Source organism: Octopus sinensis, linkage group LG14 (assembly GCF_006345805.1).
Source record: "Octopus sinensis linkage group LG14, ASM634580v1, whole genome shotgun sequence".
NCBI classification, from domain to species: domain Eukaryota; kingdom Metazoa; phylum Mollusca; class Cephalopoda; order Octopoda; family Octopodidae; genus Octopus; species Octopus sinensis.
In genome coordinates, this window is record NC_043010.1 from 48863914 (window position 1) to 48878913 (window position 15000).

Sequence of the window (15000 nt, forward strand, 5' to 3'; positions counted from 1 at the left end):
AATGCAAACGATAAATAGTGCATTAGTCATGGCTTTAGGCAAAGAAAATAAGTTGAAGAGATTGTGTCGTGATTTCTAGGATGTTCTCACTTGCTTCTATAGTTTAATGAAATGGCATCGACATGTTTGTATAATTTTCTATCTGTAGTGGTAATTAGAATAGCATGAAATAGCCTGACTTTAATGAATTTTTGTATAATTTGCTTTACATTTTTGTAATTTTTTACGTTGTTATTTATCGATTGTATGTTATTACCCGCTGCACACATTTAAGGGGGCAGTTAACCATATCATTTAAATCTAATGGTTAACTAATGATGAATAGTGAGTACTAATTGTAGTGTTTCTAATTCTATGTGAAGACTTGGAGCCTAATGTTAGGGGTTTTGGGATCATTTCCTGAACCGAGTAGGATATCTTGTTCTTGAAGAAGGGGCTTTATATAACATAGATCCGGTCTACTCAGCTGAAAATCAGGACCAACTGACTGCTGGTGTAGCACCTTCTCTTTTCAGCTGTCACATCCTGGATGTGCCGCTGAGACAAAAGGGGCGGGGGACTCAAGAGAGTGTCTTTATCTGTTAATCAATATCCAAGCACTTGAAACAGTGCCCCGCAACCTTTTGTTTTTTTTTTACTTGCGGCACATTTATATTCTTTTCAAAATTCGGCGGCACATTTGAACTAAAACTATAACTAAAAGTATAGGAAAGAAAAAATTATATTCGCGTGCGCGTTACATTGCAGCACAACTTGCATCGTCTCGTGGCACACAAGTGTGCCGCAGCATACCGGCAGCACTAATCCCAAGTTTGGTACATGCTACCAAGTCATATTCATTCGTGGGTGATGGATAGATGAGAGCAACTCTGTTGGATATATAACAGTCTCTTTTTTTATATTTCAGATATAAGGTTTGCTCGATGGTATACTCGATATATATGCTTTGCTTGTCCATCGCCCCTGGATGGGATCTGGAGTGAGTTGTCGCGCTTGTCTATGACTTTTAAGTGTTTTAATACCCGGTGGTTTGAGAGAGTCATCTCCACTGCGTTAAATCGCAGCCTACCGGCGAAAAAAGTTACTTGTTTATTGAGTATGTGGGTCCGATAATGTTTACACACTAGCGCTGTTTCATATATATCTATATATATATATATATATATATATATATATCTATATATATATATATATGTGTGTGTGTGTGTGTGTTATATATATATATATATATATATATATATATATATATATATATATATATATATATGATTTATCGACGTCCTAAACATAAAAAAACTTTCGAGACTTCGTAAAATGGTTCTTTTTTAGGACATTGAACCTCGAAGTACATGATATCAAATAGCTTGAAGTGACGCGCTTCGAAATCCAATGTTCCCCAAAATAATACATATGTGTATGTGTGTGTGTGTGTGTGTGTGCATGTGTGTATGTATGTATGTATATATGCATGTATGTATAAATGTGTGTATGTATGTATGTATATATGTATCTAAGAATGTACGTATTTTTTATGTAGATATGTATGTATATGTGTGTGTGTCTGTGTGCGTACATTCACACACACATAAACACACACACACACACACACAAATACATAGCACAGAAATATTTCCACTCGAATGAAATTATAAACGAAATGATATACGTTATATAAGAGTATGAACACTTAAAATTGTGCAACCTTGATAAAGAAAAGCGTACATTTATGGCCAACAAATACTGTTTTATTACACGAAACAGTACAGACCATAAAACCCGGCCAGAATGGTGAGGAAGAAGTTTCTATCGGCTACCGAATGAAGCCTTCTTACTGTTTTCTGTCCGCTTCATTTATTTTTATTCTTATTTTTACTTTTATTTTTATTTATTTTTATTTTTTTTTTACTGAGACTATTGTTTCCATTAATATAACCATATGGCATCATTACAATTCCTTAGGCAGAAACAAAGAGTTCTTTATTTCTATAAGCAAACGGTCGGTTAAAGATCTCATACAGGTGACTTCACTTCAGATTTTGAGTTCAATGATACACACACACACACGCACACACACACACACACATATATATATATATATATATATACATGTATCATCGTTCTTTCAACTTTTTCTTCTTAATCTCCGAGTATATCACCACAACCATTTAGTCGCATTTTATTCCCATGGAATTATCGCCTTGTCGCCGTAGTAGTAGTAGTAGTAGTAGTAGTAGTAGTAGTAGTGGTGGTGGTGGTGGTGGTCATTATCGTCGTCTTGTTGACGTTGCTCCTGTTCAAATGTGAGTCGGTGGCTGGCTTTTTTCTTTCTCTTTTTTTTCTTTTGCTGCTGCTACTACTACTACTACTACTACTACTACTACTATTACTACTACTGCTGCTGCTGCTGCTGTTGTCGCCCCTGCTTCTACAACCACAGCACCACCACCACCACCATTACCACTACTACTACTACTACCACAATTTGCGCTACTAATATTACTACGACAGCGATCACCACCAACACAACGACGACCACCACCACCACCGCCGCCGCCGCCGCCGCCGCCGCTGCCACTACCACCATCACCACCATCAATATCAACATCACCACCACCACTACTATTACGATGACTACTACTACTACTACTACTACTACTACTACTACTACTACTACTACTACTACTACTGCGACTAAATCTCGTCCATTATCTTCCAGCTGATTGGTGTTCCGTTGCGAAAATTCATAGTGATTCTTTAACGGCCATTGAAGTCGTTTGTCCATCTCTTCAGTTTTTTTTCATATTTCCTTTCATCAGTTGATGATAAAAACAAAAATAAATATATAAATAAGTAAATTTGTGATGAAGACGTGGTGCTGGTGATGGCGATGGTGGTGGCGATTAACAGAAACATCTGTTATATTATTTCTTATTTTTACAAAGAAGCGATATACTGATGCGCCTCAACTGTTATAAGCAATATAGGAAATTGTCATTGAATGATCACTTTTCTTTATCTTTTATTTCTCACCTTATCAATGTCCACACATCCATTCATCCATCTGTGTGTATGTGCATGTGTGTGTGTGTATGTTTATACATATATATATATATTTCGTACTCATTTTGCCCCGCTGCTTGGAATTTTATTTTAATTCTCTCGCAGGAAGGCCTAGTGGATTAGTGTTCTGTCTTTGCCTTCGAAACATGCTTGAGTCTACTAGCGACAGCTGATAACGGGTTTTTTTTCCTTGTGTAGCACGTCCTGTAACTGTTTTTTTTTGTTTTCTTGTTTTTTGTTTTTTTGTTTTTCCCGTTTCTACGTCTTATTGTCGTATCCTGTACTCACGTATAATTATTTATATATACATGTATATATACATGTAGATGTAGGTACGTACATATATGTTTGTATGTATGCATATATTTTTATTTATCACATATATATATATATATATATATATATTATATATATATATATATATATATATATATAGAGAGAGAGAGAGCGAGAGAGAGAGAGAGAGGGGTCACAAGAAATAATTAAGATTCAGTTGAATTAGGTACTTAAGTTGAGGCACCAAGTCAGTCCAGTATTATCCACAAATCTCGAAGTAAGGTGAATAAAAGCAAATAAGTAGTGCATTACAGATGTTTCAGGTGACTCCATTTAATCGAACAATGCATGCATTACATCATAGTGAAACACACCGCCATCTTCAGATGCATAGTATGGATTTTCAACATACAGGATACTCCATTATAATTTTTAGCAAATATTTCATCAGAACTGGAGAATGAAAGAATTACATGCTGGTAATATTGTAGCAGAATGAACTTAGAGAGAAAATACCCCGACTATGATTTGGAGTAGCGGAAGAGATTAACAATGGGGTGGGGTCATGAGATAGTAGTATAGCTACAATTTTTATCACCATCAAAAAATCTAATGTCAACTCCCAGTGGTTTTAATTCTTAGTATGTTAGCTACATTAGACCTTTTGATTGTGATATGAGATAGATAGGTGTTCATTCCTGTAATTTAACGCTTCGACGCACAAAGATCGATAAGAAAAATATCAAGCTTTAAAATAAGTGCTCTACTCGATATGATCGACTGCGAACCTTTAAAGTTAGTACCCCAGCATGGCCAGAGTTCAATGATCGAAACAAAGAAAATCTAATTAATAGATGTAAGAAAATATCGCAAAACATGAACATCTGCTTTATACAATTTCTTCTATCGTGCCCTTCCTTACTAATTGATTTTCAATTCATACCACCGGAAAGGTTTCCACACGGGATGAGCTTCAATAATTGATGCTTTCCTCCTGTTTCAAAAGCTCCGCGTGAATATATTCATTTATTGATATCCTTTTGTACACATAAAGAGCGATAGGAGGTTGTTGAGACAATGAAATGCGGGACTAAATACATCACAGAGCGTAGTTTTGTGAAAACTAGTTTTTTGCAGTTAAAATATCACCAGGTGTTTTTTTTTATTGGCCCCTTTTTCCTTTCTTTTTTTTTTGTTTTGCATTTTTCAGAGAACGATAAGGTAAATAATACCAGTAATATGATTTGTGAAGGCGCATGGCTCAGTGGTTAGAGCGTCGAGCTTACGATCGTGAGGTTGTGAGCTCGAATCCCGGACCGGGTTGCGTGTTGTGTTCTTGAGCAAGGCACTTTATTTCATGTTGCTCCTGTTCACTCAGCTGTAGAAATGAGTTGCGACGTCACTGGTGCCAAGCTATATCGACCTTTGTCTTTCCCTTGGATAACACTGGTGGCGTGAAGAGAGGAGGCTGGTATGCATGGGCGACTGCTGGTCTTCCATAAACAACCTCGCCCGGACTTGTGTCTAGGAGGGTAACTTTCTAAGTACAATCCCATGGTCTGTGTCGTGACCGAAGGGGGTCTCTGATAATATGATTTGGTTATCATACTCTTGAGTCAAACGTACAACCAGAATCCACCCCGTGGCAATGTTTCGATGAGTTTTTTTTTCCTCACATCTCTTCATGTAAACTTGCTAATACTTCATATTTCTGCATGTCTTTGCTTATCTCCCTTATTTTACTTCTTTTAATCATTAGACCGCAGCCATGCTAGAGCACTTCTCTGAAAGCTTTAGTGGACGGCTAGGCCTGCTTTGCTTCGTGTCACAAAACCACAACGATAGGTAAGGTTTCCATTTCGAGGAGCAGTGTTTTGCCTGCGTGCCTTCATGCTTACACGAAGTTGGTCCCGGTGGTGGAGTCGATTTTGCTCAAATTTTTGAATCGAGAAGCAGGACTAGCGATAGGTCCTGCGTTCTGATGCATTGTTTTCCCAAGAAGAGAAGGAATGTTGCATCGTTTCAGATTGACTTTTAGTTTGTCTTTGAAGCGCAAGAGTGGCCTTCCAACTGATCTTCCTGTTGGGAATTGGCCAAAGAGAAGTTTCTTCGTAATTCTGATATCACGCGACAGATGACCTGATCATCTAAACTGCATTTTGATGAGGATGGCTTCAATGCCTGATATGTTGCCGCTCTGATAATGGACAGAGTCAACGACTACTGAAGAGACTGCAAGAAGCAACGAAAAGTTTAGAACTGAACCCGGAACCATGTGATTGGGAAACAAGCTTCTTACTACACAGCCACTTCTGCGCAGAGAATATATATATATATATATAGTATATATATATATATATATATATATAATATATATATATATATATATATATATATGTTGTTGTTGTGTTGTTTGGGCATGTAGATGTGAAGGCACGTAGTTTTGAGTTAAAGGCGTTGCACTCTTGATCGTAAAATTGTGCTTGCAGTTCCTGGACCGGGCAATTCTTTTTGGCCTTCATTTCACATTGCTCCAGCCCAGTCGGCTGAAAAACACATGAGTACTTCTACTACCGACCGGCATCCCATCCAGCAAGGGATTTTATACACCACAGAATCCGGGAAACCGACCATATGAACCTATATCTCGGAAAGGACCTTTGATATTTCTTTGATATCTTGGTACATATATTTATCTTTTAGATACATAAATATATTCATATGTTCATCTTTAACGTACATATATTCTTCTGTATAGGCACAGGCGTGGCTGTGTGGTAAGAAGCTTGCTTCCCAAATACCATGGTTTCGGGTTCAGTCCCACTGCGTGACACCTGGAGCAGCTGTCTGCTAGTATAGCCTTGTGAGTGGAACTGAAGAAAGCCCGTCATGCATATTTCTGTGTGTGTGTGTGTGTGTGTGTGCATGTGTGTGTGCGTGTGTGTCTGTGTGTGTGTAAGTGTGTGTGTGTGTGTGCATGTGTGTGTGTGTGTGTGTGTGTCTTTGTATCTATGCTTGTCCACCCACCACCGTTTGACAAACGGTGTTGATGTGTTTACGTCCCCAATCTAGCAGTTCGGCAAAACAGAACGATGGAATAAATACCAGGCTTTTAAAAAATAAGTACAGAGATGGATTCATTCGGTTACAAGTCCTTCCAGGTCGTGCCCCAGCATGGCCGCAGTCTAATGACCGAAACAAGTAAAAGATAAAAAAATAAAAGATATGTGTGTAAGTGTGCGTGTGTTTGTGAATGCGTGTGACTATGTGTTTCTATGTACATCAGTTGTATCTTCCGTTCGTTTGCTCTTGCCAAAAGTTGTGTGACTTAATCACTCATTTGGAGTTGTTTGGAAATATGTAATTCTATGTACGTTATGTCGTCTCACAGATCCTGTATTGACTTAACATGAAGAAATAAACCGTGTAATATATTTTTCTGAATTACATTATCACCGATTCACTTTATCGCACAAGATAAATGGAAAGACAGAGAAGAAGAAAAGAAAAGGGGGGGGGGCGGAATTTATTCAGTCTGTAAAAATTAGATTTAATTTTAAGTGATTAATTCGTCATCACAATGAATTAACATATACACACAAATACATTTATGTATGTAAATACGTACATATAAACAAATAAATGTATATGTATGTATATATGTAAATATGTATGTATGTATGTATGCATGTATGTATGTGTTTATGTATGTGTTTATGTATGTATGTGTGTGTGTATGTGTGTGTGTATGCATGTATGTATGTATGTATCTATCTATCTATTTATCGATATGTAAATATACACATATACACATAATGTGTGAATTTATATGTGTGTGTGTATGTAATGACAATAATACACACACATATGCGTACGATATGTATGTACGTGTGTGAATATATATATATATATGTATGTGTGTGTGAGTGAGTGTGTGTGTGTGTGTGTGTGTGTGTGGCGTATGTATATATATATATATATATGCGCACACTCTGATATATACATACATATACGTATGTGTATATGTGTGTGCATATATATTTATTTGCGTGTGTATGTATGTATGTATGTATGTATGTATGTATGTATGTATGTATGTATGTATGCATGCATGCATGTATGTATGTATGTATGTATGTATGTATGTATGTATGTATGTATGTATGTATGTATATGTGTGTGTATGTATGTATGTATGTATGTATGTATGTATGTATGTATGGGTAAGTCAAAGGGCGCCATAGACAAGGTGGAAAGGAAGATGCGTGTTTTACAAACGCATCAAATATATATTGAAGTTCAATCCCTGCTTATTGATATTTATATATTCACGTACATGAACGTTAGTATAATGGATTCTACACGAAGGTATGTGTGCATATATGTGAGTGTCGGTGTATGCAAATGTAAACAAATAAATAAGGATATATATTATATATATATACACGCATACATATATTATGCATATATTATATATATATATATATATATATATATAGACACATACATATATTATGTATATATTTGTATAGATATATGACTATGTATATACAAATATGTATGTGTTTATGTGTATACGTATGTGAATATGCGTGTGTAATTATATGTATATATGTTTGTATGTATGTGTGTATGTATATATATATAGAGAGAGAGAGAAAGAGAGAGAGAGATCAGTAGGTAGGTAGGGAGGTAGGTAGGTAAGTAGGTAGGTAGGTAGGTAGGTAGATAGGTAGGTAGATATGTAGGTAGGTAGGTAGGTAGGTAGGTAGGTGGGTAGGTAGGTAGGTTGGTAGATTTGTTGGTTGCCAGGCAGGTAAGTCGGTTCGTCGGTAGATAGGTAAGTTGGTAGACGTACAGATAAAGCATACATGCATACGTACGTACTTGCGGAGATAAGACATACAAATATACCTACGTCCTTACACAGGTACATACATATATACCTATGCGCATGCATAGATACACATATGTACAGATACCACACACATATATATATGCATTCATATATATACACATACATACATGCATGCATACATACATGCATATATACATGCTTAATACAATCATGCATATGTACATACGTAAACATCTACAACTTAAGACACCCCAAGGTGTATCATTAATTCTTTATCGATGAACTTAGGATCCATCCTGATTGCTAGGAAGCTGTACGATTTAATAACAACTTATTCTCCTGATGTGGGAATGGAAGCTGGCCAAAAGAAATGTTCATACTAATTAGTTGAAACTATTAATGGGTGATATACATAAGGCTTTTAAATAGTTAAGTAGTTCTAAGCCGAAAGCATTCACATCCAGAAGCTCTTCATTTTCATTGAGATTCCCGAAAGAAGAAAAAAATCAGAGCTCTGAATACTTACGTATTGCTAAAGATGTTGATGTTAAATCCCAAGTTAGCCCTGATAAATGGTGACCTATGTTCAAAGACATTCCAGCTATGACCACCTCGTATTCTCAGTGTCGCAATCGACAGTTAAGCGATCCAGGAAAATCATTGAAATGCTGCATGATAGTAATAAGCAATCAGCATGCTCTCGATTGCATACATGCTACTGGCCTTCGCTATGAAGACGGCGAGCTGGCAGAACCGTTAGCACGCCGGGCGAAATGCGTAGCCGTAATTCGTCTGCCGTTACGTTCTGAGTTCATATTCCGCCCAGGTCGACTTTGCCTTTCATCCTTTCGGGGTCGATTAAATAAGTACCAGTTACGCATTGAAGTCGATATAATCGACTTAATCTGTTTATCTGTCCTTGATTGTCCCCTCTACGTTTAGCCCCTTGTGGGTAATAAAGAAATATATGACTTCGTGACGTATCTGCATACGCTACTCCTTCTACATTCATTTTACATCGCTAAACTGCTGTAATCTAACTTCAGATAACTTCATGTAGTATTAACGATCTTGGTTGTTAGTACCACACTCCAAACTATACTGTCGCATCACACATAGTTCGATTAATACGGATGAAGTATTATGGGTTTATACAATATTTTTTAATAATTTTCAAACGGAAACTCAATTATAACAGTCTGTAGAATGCTAAGTGAGACAAAACAAACAGTTAGAGGTTCAAATTCCGCCTAGGAATCTTATATACATGACCAAAGCCTTCAACTTTTGAAAGACCATATCAATCGAGCAGTGAGTAGTTGACCAACTTCACCTTCAATGAATAATTCACAGCTGTATTCAACAGTGACTCTAAAGGTTTGATCAGCATTGGCTAGCAACACCATGTTTAATGTTTACCTCCTGTTGGTATAAAATCCTTTCTAGAATAACAAATAATCGATGCATGAATAGCGCCCCATATCTGTAAAACATGACAGTGGCTTTATGAATCTAATGGTACGAGACTATATGCTTTGAGCCGTATGTATCTCAAAGGTATTTCGTTGATGAATAAGTGAAATTACTGTGTTCATTTATGTTAATTTTTAACATAAGCATAAGGTCGTACTTTTTGGGGCGGAAAGATCGACCGGTTAAATTTACCTTGGAACGAGACTAATACTGATTTTATTGTTTTCATAATGATAAAAGCAAAGTCAACATCTGCAGGATTCGTACAACATTTGGTTTGGTGCCCTTCAGATTTAACCAATTCACCGTATTTTCATATTTTACTTCACATTTCTATGTGTGACATACATCACATCATGAATGTATACCCGTGTTGTCGTAGTTAATTAAGGAAAAAACTTCTGTGGAATATTTGAATAAAACGACTGTTGCATCGATTGTAAAGAGAAAACGACGAAGCATCTCAATAGCAACTCAACCAACAATAAATATCAAGCAAATTTTCTTCAAATATCACCCTAACATGAAAGCCAAATTGAATCCTCTAGATATATATTACGAAAATGACATGGAATTTTCATTATTGAAATGCATGCATTTGGTCGTACGTAGATCTTCCTTGATCAGATCAGATCAGGAGCTATACAATATCAACATTAGAAAGAAATTACATTATTGGGAAACAAGCTGAGACTCGGTCAACCCTGACTTATTCAACTGGGCGAGGTTGTCCGATGTTGAAAGATTTGAAGCCCCACAGAAACATTGCTGACGATGAATCACATATGTATACATACATATATGTACATAGATATATACATATACATAAATATATATATATATATATATATATATATATATATATATATATATACTATACATACATATAATATATACATACATATATATTATATATATACATACATATGTGAAATAGAAAGATGAATAATCTTGTAGTAGATTAATCAAAAGTTTAACGATACCTTAGTAGCAAAAAATCACAGCAGTGAACAGCACGGTTGGGGTACAACCATCTGGCGTGCAACCGTGCGTTGGTGCGGATAATGAAATTAAAACATTATGGTGAATTGAAGAAATGGAGCTGAACGCAGATTGAACAGAAATCAGTTTCGCCATGGGCTTCTTAGGAGCACAGTTCGATTTGTTTTTTGCTCTGCCTCTGTTCTGTTTTGTTTTTTCCAACGGATTTCCTTTTTTCTCCTGAAGAGAAAGACACAATTATGGTCCCATTATTCAATCGGATTTTGGTAATTTGTGCCTTTCGAAACACGTGTAGAATGAAATAAACGATTTCTGTTCAATCTGCGTTAGCTCCATTTCTTCAATTCACCAATAATGTTTATATACATACATATATATATATATATATATTACATACATATATATATATATATATATACATACATATATATATATACATACATATTAACATACATATATATATATATATATATACATACATACATATATACATACATATATATATATATATCATACATACAGTTATATATATATATATATTATATATATATATATATATATACATAGATATATATCTTATATATATACATACATACATACATTATAAATATATATCTACATATATATATATATATACATACATACATATATATATATATATATACATATATATATATATATATACATACATACATATATATATATAGATACATATATATATATCTAACATACATACATACATATATATATTATAAATATACATATAATATATATAATATACATACATACATTATATATATATATATATATACATATTATATATATATATATATATATACATATATATATATATATATACATATATATATATATAATATATAACATATATATATATATACATACATACAATATATATAAATATATATATATATATATATATATATATATATATATATATATATTACACATAATATATATACATATATAAACATATATATATATTGATATATATATATATATATAATATATTAGGTTGATCGGGAAGTTCTGAGCGATTTTTAATATGTAAAAAAGGATATAAACATTAACCTTTCAATAAATTTTATTCAATGAAATAATTTCCATTATTATTAATGACTTTGCCTCTCTATCAACCTATTTAAATATTTCATCAGCATAAAATTTAACTGGTTTTGAAGTAAATAAGTTATATTGATACATTTTGAATCGATCTAAATCGTTAAATGCTTCGTCTTGCAAACTCCAAGATCTTTTACGCACTATGTTTTCGTATAGAATCCATTTTCCATATCCAATCACAAGTTGTTTCAAAAAAGGCATGCTTTCATTCCGTTTCAAAAACGTATTACAAGCGGAATACCGATCCAAGCAATTCTTTTCTGGTAGTTTGTGAGGGAACCATACATTATAGCGAGAAATGTATCCTAGCTTCTCTACGTATTCGTGAGCCGTGCTTTTAGAAACTTCCAACTCCTCTGCAAGTTCTTTAGTTGTGGTATTTGAGTATTCTTCGATGTTTGTTTTCCAAAATATCTTAATCCGATTTTGAAGGTCTTCCACTGCGGCTATCATCTTCCAAGTTAAAATCTCCAGTTTTAAATTTCGTAAACCACCTTCGAACTGTTGATTCACAAACAGCAAACGTTTTTGCAAGTCTTTGCAGCATTTTCTCCTTTTAAAAAAAAGAAAAACATTACAACACCAATATGAAATTTTTGGTTATCTATTTCAAATGTCAATAAAGAGTTACCGGAATGAAAGATAAATCTATTTTTAGTCAGGAACAAAGAAGAGATGCACTAACACTTCAAGCAACGCTAAAGTTTTAACAGTGTTACGTTTCAGGTGTGTTCAATGAAGCGTTAACAGATTTAGCTTAAAAACGCTCAGCTATATATATACGACAGGCTTCTTTCAGTTTCCGTTAATCAAGTCCACTTACAAGGCTTTGATGGGCCCAGGTCTGTAGCAGAAGAGATTTCCCCAAGGTGCCACGCAGTGGGACTGAAGCCGGAACCATTGCTTTAATACCAATTTTTTTTTTAACACACAGCTATTTCTCCAAGGTGGATGATTTATATTCTTTTCTTCTCTAGGCACAAAGCCCGAAATTTTTTTTTGGGGGGGGGGTGCCAGTCGATTAGATCGAACCAGTACGCAACTGGTACTTAATTTATTAACCCCCAAAAAGATCAAAAGCGAAGTCGACCTCGGCGGAATTTGAACTCAGAACGTAAAAACAGGCGAAATACCGCTAAGATATAACACATCTACCTACCTGCCGATCCATCTCTATAACAACATACAGAACAGCTCACATTGAAGCTTACGTACCATGGTGGTTAAGCTGTTCGTTGCGCGATTGTAGATTCAATTTCCAAACTGTGCCGCGCGGACAAAGCACTTTTCCAGTCCACTCGGTTGAAAGAAATAAACAAATAAATTAATAAACAAAATGAGTTGCATCTTTTGTAGAAAGAGGTCTTGATGATTACAGAATATCAGATGGTAAAGAAACGGTTCTGATTTTGTTTTGTCTATATTTTTCGACAGTTTATTTTAAATGCTTAAAACTCCATCAAACTACAAACCTTTTTGTTTTTAATTTGTTTTTTAATATGTATTGTCTGTATTTGTTTTCTCAGATAACCTTGTTTTGACAAACGGATATGTAACTGATTCGGACCATTTATCGCCCAACGCAGCGCTGTTGGCAAAGGCACTGTGCACCAAAGATGGAGAAATTGATGTCAAATGTTACAGAGGTAAAACGTTTTGATCTTATTTTCATTTATTTCTAATTTAATACTCATATTATTCCATTGTTTGGCAGAATCGTTTGGGCATCGTTCAAAATGTCTTGCTTTATTTTTTTTTCCGCTTCTTGGTTTTTTAAAAAATTCGAATCCCGCTAAGGTAAATTTTGCCTGTCGTCTTTCTGAGTTCGATAAAATAAAGGTCCCGCAGGTAACGATTTAATCATCTATACCCTTTCAAATTTCCAGCCTTATAGAAACATTCTATGATAGAAACATTCTATTATCCTTCCCTCACATTTTTGTAGTGATTAATTAAAGTCTCCAAACTATGCAGTCAAATATAAATTCCAATTTGATGTCTAAGCAACATCAGGTATACCTTTTCCCTTGGACGTGTGTTTAAATACCTGACTGGATTCGAACTTTTGTATTTCTGTACAAAGGGTAATAATGTCCTAATGCGCTTTGTACAAGAGTCACAGACTTAACTATGACTCTTTGTTTGGAAATGAATGTTTCTAGTTCTCATTCATTCTGGTATTCTATAATAACCAAGAATAAATCATCTGTTGGTGATCGAAGACCAAAGTGATTGAAAAATAATATAACTCATGATTATTGGGAATGGAAGATGAAGCAACCTGACGTTTCGACACTAACACTTCGTCTGAGAGAGAAATGAAAACTTTTCAGCAGTTGGAAAGCTCAGTCTTGGAACATTAGGTTCCATTCACCCATAGCACACTGATTTATTCAAACCCGTGAACATCATTAGTTAATTTTCGCCAACACAAACTGGCACCAGTTTTCCTAGACTTAAGTGAAAAGTATTGTAGATCTGTGAAGGCGCGCGGCTAGTGTATAGAGTGTTGGCCTCATGGTCATTAGTCAGTAGGTTCGATTCTTGGACTGGGCAATACAAAGTGTCCTTGAACAGTGCACTTCGCTTCACGTTGCTCCGATACATTCAGCTAAGGATGACAAACAGTGACTCCAGGGATTATCCTTGTGACGGACAGGCTTTCCGTTCAGCGGGTGGAAGTCTTCTACTCTTGACTTAAACACCATGAAAATCCAATTAAGTTCCGATCTCATAAGACTGTAGGTCCGACAGGAATAAAAAGGAGAAAAGAGGGTATACGTATAGATATTTTAAAGCTTCTAAAATTTAAAAGATGAGGTTAATAATCCAATAAATTATAACTTCATGGCTTTGCAAGAATCGTTAGAGTATCGGACCAAATACTTTGCGATATTTACATAGGGCCTTTCTCATTCTGAGTTCAAATTACACCGAATTCAGCATTTCAACATTGTCTTTCCTTCTTCCGAGGTAGATTAAATAAAGTATAACGGAGATACTGTTGTTGATTTAATCGACTAACCAATTCCTGCCAAAATTTTGTGACTCTGTATAAAGTTAAGAAATTATTAAATTCAACTCATCTCAGGCATTTAGACATTTCATTTAGAGGATTCCTTATATATATAATGTCTATATAGGTCACAAAATTGTTTGTTCCTTCTCGAGCCATGCCTGGCTCATAGGGT

The 15000-nt window shown here is 35.0% G+C and overlaps 1 protein-coding gene across 1 annotated transcript in view; it reads left to right on the forward strand.

The window, feature by feature from the left end:
* LOC115219547 overlaps nucleotides 1-15000 on the forward strand; it is a 100675-nt gene that overhangs the window by 43819 nt on the left and 41856 nt on the right. The window contains exon 2 of the mRNA XM_029789752.2: nucleotides 13336-13455. Coding sequence (XP_029645612.1) covers nucleotides 13336-13455 — 120 coding nt within the window. The remainder of the gene's footprint in view (nucleotides 1-13335; nucleotides 13456-15000) is intronic.